General features: G+C 39.9%; 2 protein-coding genes across 2 annotated transcripts; one reads left to right on the plus strand and one right to left on the minus strand.

Annotated features, from left to right (window-relative positions):
- LOC109822351 lies at window positions 1,225-5,503 on the plus strand. The gene is made up of 5 exons (XM_020388539.1): window positions 1,225-1,288; window positions 2,634-4,462; window positions 4,552-4,756; window positions 4,835-5,022; window positions 5,108-5,503. Exons 2-5 carry the CDS (start codon window positions 2,668-2,670, stop codon window positions 5,227-5,229), a joined length of 2,310 nt encoding a protein of 769 aa, XP_020244128.1. The 5' UTR covers window positions 1,225-1,288; window positions 2,634-2,667; the 3' UTR covers window positions 5,230-5,503.
- Window positions 5,547-8,126, minus strand: LOC109822355 (L-type lectin-domain containing receptor kinase IV.2-like). Its single transcript, XM_020388542.1, has 3 exons — window positions 7,392-8,126; window positions 6,017-7,251; window positions 5,547-5,935 (listed from the first exon to the last, which is right to left on the minus strand). Exons 1-3 carry the CDS (start codon window positions 7,882-7,884, stop codon window positions 5,693-5,695), a joined length of 1,971 nt encoding a protein of 656 aa, XP_020244131.1. The 5' UTR covers window positions 7,885-8,126; the 3' UTR covers window positions 5,547-5,692.

Here is an 8,995-nt window from a genome sequence, read left to right on the forward strand (position 1 = left end):
GCTATTTGAGCTAGTTGAAACTTGAAACTTGATTCGCCATTTGTAACCTGTAAAGAAGGAAAATAAAATGTAGCAATATATTTGTTAGTGATGCAATATACTAGTTTGATGTTTGAATTTTATAAATTTATCTATATATAATAATAATATTAAAAAAATCAAGCCGTGTTGCCGTGTCCTATTTTTTTTTGGGTTTTGCCGTGTCCGTGTCGTGTCTGTGTCGCCGTGTCCGTGCTTCATAGACGGCCATAGGTCAATTTCGCAATAGACAAAATGATATACGCGATAGAAGATTTAACGAGAAACATCATTTTACGCAGACCAGTAGATCATAAAAGCTAAAACAGGAGGAAGAAAAGGTATGAAATCTTGGCAGTCTGCCCGATGATTGTTCTCCGATGATTGTTCACCATTTTTCCATTTAACATCATTTCCCTCTCAACCCTACTGTTCAAATGTAAGCAATGCGAGCCCATACAATGTCCCTCTCTAATTTAATTGAAAGCATATCGTTTAGCAGTCTATGAACAACACGTGAGATGAAAATTTGTGTAAACATCTGTAATCACTTTGATAAATTTCTATTACCAACAAAAATCACGAGGCATGCCCCGAGTTCCCAGTCGATTTTCTACTTAATTTCAAATATGTAGCCGGAAAAGGAGCGAAATTCTAGGGTTTCATCACGCACTCCACTCAACCAAACCCTAATTCAACAGCCGAATCCAGTTCAAGAAGCATAAATAAACCAATCAAACGAGAAATTTAACGTTTTTTGTTGGATTTTCTAGGGTTTCATCACGCACTCCACTCAATCAAACGAGAAATTCAACAGCCGAAAAAATCCAACAAAAGGGAGAGAAATTTAACCTGTGATCGGCGCTCTCGACCGCTGCTCGAATAATTTCCCTCAATCGAGCCAAATCGACCTCAAAACAAGGAAAAACGCGAAGGGAATTTTAAAAAATAAAACTTTCGTAATCGATCGAAGGGTTGACGAAAGAGGGAACCGGCGGCCGATCTGAGCCGGAGCGGACGGCAACCGCTTCCCCCGGTCCTCCATCCACAGAACCGGTCCAACCCCCAAGTTGACCGGCTATAGCCAGTTGGCTGGGTCCTCGTCCAGTGAATCTGGTCCTCTAGCTCACCGGTTTAGCCGGTCAGACCCCTCGATCCTCGCCCTATCTATAAATACTAAACCGAACCGCATTTTTTTTTTTGGTTTCGGGGGAAAAAAATCAGAGGAGGGTGGGGGGAGACGCGTCGCGTTTCTGGGGGAAAAAACCGGGTAAAGTTCGCTTCCTTATTTTGAGTTCAAGTAACTGAAAACGGGTCGGGTTCGGGTCTGTAAATAGTTAAATTGAGCTTTTAACCATTCTATTTTATATAAGATTCTGGTTTTGATTAGAAATAGGAAAGCTTCAACCAATTGAGCTTTTAACCATTCTATTTTATATAAGATTCTGGTTTTGATTAGAAATAGGAAAGCTTCAACCAACCAGCTTTATTTCGTCAATTGGAAGTTGGAAGGGAAAATTTGCAAAATAGACCATTTTTATGAAATATATAGTGAAATAAACCACTTTGAAAAATAATTAGCAAAATAGACCTCTTTTGAAAAAAGAGGTCGGTTTTGAAAAACAAGGCTCAGAAAACATGTGGGACTACTAGTCATGTATGTTTAGAGCTAACTAATCACGGATTAGTCTCAGAAAACATACGGGACTAGTAGTCCCGTATGTTTTCTGAGTAGAAAATTTCATTAATCCGTGATTAGAACATACGGGACTACTAGTCCCGTATGTTTTCTGAGCTGTTTTGTAAAATAGATCTCTTTTTGGCATGTTGGCCAAAAAGATGTCTATTTTGCTAATTATTTAGCAAAACGGTCTATTTTGCTAAATAATTAGCAAAAACGGTCTATTTTGCAATTTTTCCCGAGTTGGAACTTTTGTTTGAAGTGGAGTAGTTACGGTCATCCATATATAATACTATAAACGAATAAATGCCTTGTGGCCAAATTTTTGTAAGCATGCATATATTTAGGTTATCTCGATGAGTTTTAACTTCAAACAGAAGATATTTATGCAATTTAAAAATTCGTATTTTTTTTATTCGTATATTTAAAAAGAATATATATATGTTTCCAGAAAGTATGAAAGGAAAAGAAAACGTATGACTTTGACTCAAGGGATAAGGATGAACGTTACAATAATGGATGTTAAATATTAGTTTGTTTTTCTAATTGGTAGTTAAGTTTTTTTTCTTCGAAATGGAGGCGGAAAGCATATTTCACACGCAATTTTGAAATTCTAAATTTAAGTACTCCGTCAGTGAATACATTTATTTATTTTCTTCACATAACTTTGTTAGTGAATACATGTTGAGAATCTATGATATTTGTTGTGATAACTTCAAAGTGATGATATTTTTTTTTCTGTACAGAGAAATCTTTCACTCTCAAAATATCGCTGAGTCCCTTGCATTATCTGCTTGCAACACGTATATGTAGTTTGCATATAGTTATGAACATTTTCATATCCCTTTATTTTTTTTAGGCATCCATTTGTCTGTATTGAGAATCTGAACGCAATTTGTGTGCTAAACCCTTAACACCCGCCTCTCCCCTGTAGGACCTACACAATCTAGCAGATATTTGAATCGCCAATGGCGTCATCATCGGAGATTGTACTTCCAATTGGTACTCAAAAGCATGACCCAGCATGGAAACACTGCCTCATGATCCGTGCTGGTGGCCGGACCATGCTCAAATGCATGTACTGTCAGAAGAAATTCCTGGGCGGAGGCATTCATCGCATCAAAGAACACCTCGCTCGCCACAAAGGAAACGCCTCTTGCTGCCCGAAGGTCCCAATTGAGGTCCAACAAGCAATGCAGCAGAGCTTAGATGGATCTGCAGTCAGAAAGAAGAGAAAAATGAAGCTAGTTGAAGAAGTCAGGAGGCTCAATCCAAATCAACTGGACTCAGGTGAAGTCGATGGTCAGTTGGGTCAACTCCAAGTATATGATGTGTTTGACACAGTTCAGGCTGAGGTGAAAGAGGATGCTTTGGTTAAACCCCCCGAGAGAGGGAGGAAGAGGAAAAGGCATTCTCCTCCTCCTTTGGCTCTTCCTTCTGCTCAACTCCTCTCTCCATGTGGGTTTGATGCTAATTTCGGTAAGTCTTATTCTGGGGTGCCGGTAGATAAGGATCAAGCCTATATGGCAATTTTCAGGTGTTTGTATGAGAGTGGAGCACCTTTAGATATATTGAATTCGAAGTATTTTCAACCGATGATTGATGCTATTGCAGCAGTTGGAGGACTTCAGAAGCCTTCGTATCATGATGCCAATGGCTATTTCTTGAAGAGAATGATTGAGGAGGTGAATGGCACATTGGAAAGGTATAGAGCTACATGGAGTAGGACAGGGTGTTCTATATTGGCTGATGAATGGACCACGGATAATGGAAAGACTTTGATAAATTTTCTGGTGTATTGTCCTGAAGGGACAATGTTTTTGAAATCGGTTGATGCATCTCATATTGTTAATTCAGCTGATACACTCTATGAGTTGCTTAAGCATGTGGTTGAAGAAGTCGGAGTGAAAAATGTTGTTCAAGTAATTACCAACAACACCGAGAGTCATGTCATTGCAGGGAAAAGGCTGAGTGATGCCTTTTCAACTTTGTTTTGGACACCATGTGCTTCTCAGTGTATAGATGGTATGTTGGAGGATATTGGAAAGCTGGAGGCAATAGCTGAAGTTATTGAAAATGCAAAATCTATTACCTCTTTTATTTACAACCATGGGGTAGTTTTGAATATGATGAAGAAGTACACAAATGGGAGAGATTTGTTACTTCCTTGTGAGGCTCGATCAGCAATGAACTTTCTCACACTGAAGAGCATGATTAGCTTGAAAGAAGAGTTGAGAGCCATGGTTGCTTCAGAGGAGTGGATGGAATGCCCATATTCTAAGAAGCCATTAGGGATTGCGATTACTAACCTTATTAATAGTTTATTATTTTGGCCTTCCTGTGCTGCAATTGTAAGAATTACAGAACCACTGGTACAAGTTCTGAAGTTAGTTGATAGTAGTAGTAGGCCGGCAATGGGCTACATTCATGTGGGCATGACTCAAGTGAAAGAAGCGATAAAGAAAGAACTAGTGAAGAAGCAAGACTACACACCTTACTGGGAAATTATTGATTGGAGATGGGATAGACAATTGCCGCGTCCTCTACATTCAGCAGCTTTCTTTCTTAATCCTCGGTTTTTCTACAGCATCCAAGGAGAAGTGTCTAATGAAATCTCATCAGGAATGCTTGATTGTATTGAAAGATTAGTCCCGGAGGTAAAAATCCAAGATAAAATACAAAAGGAATTGCACTTGTATAAGAGTGCAGCTGGGGATTTTGGAAGAAAGATGGCTGTCAGGGCAAGGCATACTTTGCTTCCTGGTAATATTTAGGTAGATGAATATTGATGTTCTTCATTTTGTTTGTCTATTTTTCTAAAATTTACTTTCTTTGTTCGAAACTTATTTTAGCTGAATGGTGGTCTACTTATGGAGGGGCTTGCCCGAATCTGACACGTTTGGCAATACGAATTCTTAGTCAAGCATGCAGTGCAAGGGTTTGTGGACGGAATCACATTCCTTTTGAGCAAATTCACAACCAAAGGATGAACTGTATGGAACATCAACGCCTCAGTGACCTCATATTTGTGCGCTATAACTTGCGGTTGCAACAAAGGTAAGCAAGTTGCTTAATTTCAAAATATTATATTGATCACGGAACTCAAAATTATACCCTTATCATTGTATCTGACAGGCAACTATTGAAGAGCAAACCATTTGATCCTATCTCTGTTGACAACATTGACATTGTCGATGACTGGACTGTGGAGAAAAACGAGATGTTCTCAGCAGATGAAGGCTCCAGTTGGATGGTACTTGACCCACCTGCAACTAATGGAGTAGCTTCACAATATGATGAGGGTGTTGAGACCTTTATCTTGGGTATTATGTCTCCCTTCTATCTTGAGGTTTTAGGTTTTGACAGTTTTCATGCAGAGTGTTGACTAAGTTACATGCACATTGTCAGGCCTTGATGATGAGGTGATCCAACGAGCTGGTCAAGATGCAGAGGAGGATGATGACATCAAAGAGGAGGAAGATAGCCATGATGACACTTCGTTTGCCGGAAATTTCAAGGTTGAAGCATAAAGAAAATGGCTATTTCATGTGAAGGGCATTAAATTTGCAGGAGGTGAGTGTAAAAAGCAAGTCTTAACACAGTACTTTTGAGTCAGTTTAGGGCCTTGTCAGTTCGTAGATTTCTGAATGTAAAATTTAAGTTGAAACAATAAATTTATAAGTTTACAATCATCTTTTGATTGAAAATGCCGCTTGTTTGCGTTAATACTAGTGATACTTCCCCCAATGTATGCTAACACTGTGTAGCCTGTGTTCTTGAGAAAGTCATTTGAGTTCTCAACTATGTGCAATCTCTATAATTAGAACATATATCTTTTTCTATTGTTAAGTGGTATAAGCTTTTCACAAACTGTTTCCCTGCTTTCCTAGGCATGCTGCTGATAAAATTTCTCAATACTTGCACATAGCGCAAACATTATCGTACTCTTGCGTAGATAAAGGATAGGAACATAGACTGGAAACACTAGTTACATTATTGTAGAAAGACTTGTGATGACGAGCTTCCTGAGACTGTATGGCTCGATATTGATGGATATGACATGATGAAATCATCAAAAAATCCATCATACGCTGAGGATGAAGCAGCTAGATAATCCAGAGGCATAACTGGCAGGGGAGCATCACCTTCTAAAAACTGCATCACTTGTCTCATAGTTGGCCTTGCCTCAGGGTCAGGATGGGAACAAAATAATCCCAATTTCAGCACCAACTCCATCTCCTTCAGTACATAATCACTTTCTAAATCTGGATCACTTGCTTCTAGGATCATTCCTTTCTTCCAAAGTTCTAGAACTACATAATCACTTTCTAAATCTGGATCACTTGCTTCTAGGATCATTCCTTTCTTCCAAAGTTCTAGAACCCAATCAACTAAATTTGGCATTGTTCCACGCATAACCATTGGCCTCCTTCCACAAGCCACTTCAAGTAGAAATGCCCCATATGCAAAGGCATCAGTCTTAATAGTAGCCTTACCGGTTTTACTAAGCTCCGGTGCAAGATAACCCAATGTCCCTACAATATGAGTTGTTTGAGGATTACTCCCGTGATCATAGAGCTTCGCTAGGCCAAAATCCCCCAGTTTTCCATTCAAGTCATGATCCAGAAGCACATTTGCAGCTTTGATGTCTCTGTGAATTACCACCTGTTCCCACCCTTCATGAAGATAAAGAAGGCCAGAAGCTACTCCTTTGATTATCTGAAATCTCTGGCTCCAACCAAGCGTTTCCTTCTTTCCTCCAAATAGGAATTTATCGAGGCTTCCATTAGGCATGAACTCATAAACCAAGAGGAGCTCTCCTTTACGCCGACAATAGCCAAGGAGCTGAACTAAGTTACGATGTCTTAGCCTTCCCATGCTCACTATCTCTGCAACAAATTCCTTCATACCTTGTTGCGATTCATGAGAGATTTTCTTCACGGCTATTTCTAGCTTGGATGAAGGAAGAATGCCTTTATAAACTCTACCAAAACCTCCGACACCAAGAAGGTTTTCTTCCTTGAAACCTTTGGTTGCCTTGAACAAATCCTTGTATGTAAATCGGTGAGGTCCATACTCGAGTTCCCAGTCTTCAAGAAGTTCTGCAAATTTCTTCCTCCTCCTCACTATAACAATGCTGACAGCAATGGTGATGAGCAAGAGGATTACTGCAACTAAAGGCAACACAACTGTTAAAATGTTTGGCCCCTTTTGTGTTGTATCTTGACGAGGAGGAACTGATGGGAGCTTTGATATATCAAGATCTTGGGCATTCCCATCCAAACTAAAGCTCCATCCAAGTACATAATGAAATGCGGTGCCATCTTCTGTTGATGCAGAGAAACCCACATACATATCATCCAAGTAAATGGAGGAGAGATCAACCTTCGATGACACCAGAGGTATTTTTGGTTTAGATAAACCAATTGGAGTTATTCTAACATCAAGCTTCATATCCTTTGCACCATAATCTACCCAAACTTGCATTGGATTTCCACTAATCAGATCTAATTTTTTAGACTTATTCTCCTTGTCAAAATAGGCCACTGAAGATGCATTAAGTGAGCGGACTCCATTAATATCAATACCGCTTATTCTCCTTGTCAAAATAGGCCACTGAAGATGCATTAAGTGAGCGGACTCCATTAATATCAATACCGACATGGTTAGCATCGATATCTCCAAGGGGAAGATGCATTAAGTGAGCGGACTCCATTAATATCAATACCGACATGGTTAGCATCGATATCTCCAAGGGCCGCAGCCCTAGAGGTATCGAACTCAATGGCTACAATATGATTGGTTTCCTTTCCACTGTTTGAATCATTGAAAAGGCCAAAGAAAGGGCCCGAGGCTGAACCTAAAGGCTGCTTGGTAGGAGAAATGGCAAAAACCATCCCATGGCCACTGATGTCTTTGTATTGTGGAACTATTGCAAATACAAAAGTTGTTGAGAATGAGGCAGACTTAGCTTTTGAATTCTTGAAAGGAAGTAGAAAGGGATAAAAGGCGCGGCCTACAGCACTCTTGGTGTCATTGGTTAGCTGCACGAGGCCATCAGAGGTGATCTCTGCTACTCCATTGAGGCTCAAGTTTGTTGCACTAAATCCATTGAAGATGAAATCATTCTTGGATGAAGCTACGAGTTGTATAAGAAGGAGAGGAATGAGAAACTTTGTTAGCATAGCTGCAATGGTGCTGGGAAAAATTCAATCAGAAATTGAGCCCACGGGTGTTTTTGAATGGCAAGGAGGTGACGACAAAGCTGTCAGGTCACAGAAACCCGACCCTACAAAGTTAAATATGCAGTTAGCAGTTGTTGAAAGACGAAAGTAATTAATTGGATGGATCATAGGTAAACTTTAGATATCAGTAGGCAGTTTAGGTTTCTAGATGGCGATAAATGTGTTTTATTTCATGAACAGAATCAGCTCAGTAAATGCGATCCATGTGACAGGGGTTTTGCTTTCTGATTGTGTGGTGGATGGATTCTGCACCCCTTAATTTGACCGCAAAGTGAAACAAGGAGTATCACATGACTAGCCTACAACGACACATGAAAAGTCTGTACTATCTTAAGACTTGGTAAAATTTATCCAAACTTCTTATCCTTGAACTTAATTTGAAGAACTTTGGTTTTTGATTGGATCTCTGGACCTTGACTTTTTTTTGAGGGAAAAGACAGCTACAATTGAAGTGGGGGTAACGACCCTGGGCATTGAAGCCTGCCCCAGAATTGACTGGTAACGACCCTGGGCTACTAGGACTAGATTGATTTTTCTGCAGCTCGAGTTGCAGTAGCTCACACAGATCCATTAATTGTTGGATGTATTGTTCATGAAAATGCAATTTTGCCTTTGTGAATGAATAGTGAATAGTCCCACATTGGAAGTTGATATGAAGTTCAAGTGGTTTATATTGGTTCACCTCTTATTGGGCTTTGAATAGTGTTTTGGGTTTTGTGATCCCACTTTGGTTCGCCACGCCCCGCACACACACGCGGTTTTGCTTTTCAAGCTTTTGTTTTTGCATATTTTACACTGTTTTGACTTGGCAATGTAACGGCTGCGGAGATCGTACGGGGGTTACGCGATTGAGGAGAACATGCGCGTAGATCCTATGGGTTTGTAAACCCTATAAATTCAGATGGGATGTAGTTCAGTAAACACAGCACCAAGCAATTCTTCTGCCTCCTAAAAACCGAGCTTTCTCCAAAAAAATTCGACTATTGTGTTACTATTTTTTCTTTTGGGCAACGTTCTTCATCTGAGCAGAAGCTCTGCGACTCTCTTCCGA

Source organism: Asparagus officinalis, chromosome 8 (genome assembly GCF_001876935.1).
Source record: "Asparagus officinalis chromosome 8, Aspof.V1, whole genome shotgun sequence".
In the NCBI taxonomy this organism is placed as follows: domain Eukaryota; kingdom Viridiplantae; phylum Streptophyta; class Magnoliopsida; order Asparagales; family Asparagaceae; genus Asparagus; species Asparagus officinalis.

Bases quoted from the DNA above. Each gene is read 5' to 3' on its own strand.
- LOC109822355 (XM_020388542.1), bottom strand. From the start codon at position 7,884: ATGCTAACAAAGTTTCTCATTCCTCTCCTTCTTATACAACTCGTAGCT. The intron at 7,252-7,391 runs CTTCCCCTTGGA...CACTTAATGCAT, and splicing joins AGTCCGCTCACTTAATGCAT to CTTCAGTGGCCTATTTTGAC. The intron at 5,936-6,016 runs GTAGTTCTAGAA...GTACTGAAGGAG, and splicing joins CAGATTTAGAAAGTGATTAT to ATGGAGTTGGTGCTGAAATT.
- LOC109822351 (XM_020388539.1), top strand. From the start codon at position 2,668: ATGGCGTCATCATCGGAGATTGTACTTCCAATTGGTACTCAAAAGCAT. The intron at 4,463-4,551 runs GTAATATTTAGG...AACTTATTTTAG, and splicing joins AAGGCATACTTTGCTTCCTG to CTGAATGGTGGTCTACTTAT. The intron at 4,757-4,834 runs GTAAGCAAGTTG...TGTATCTGACAG, and splicing joins AACTTGCGGTTGCAACAAAG to GCAACTATTGAAGAGCAAAC.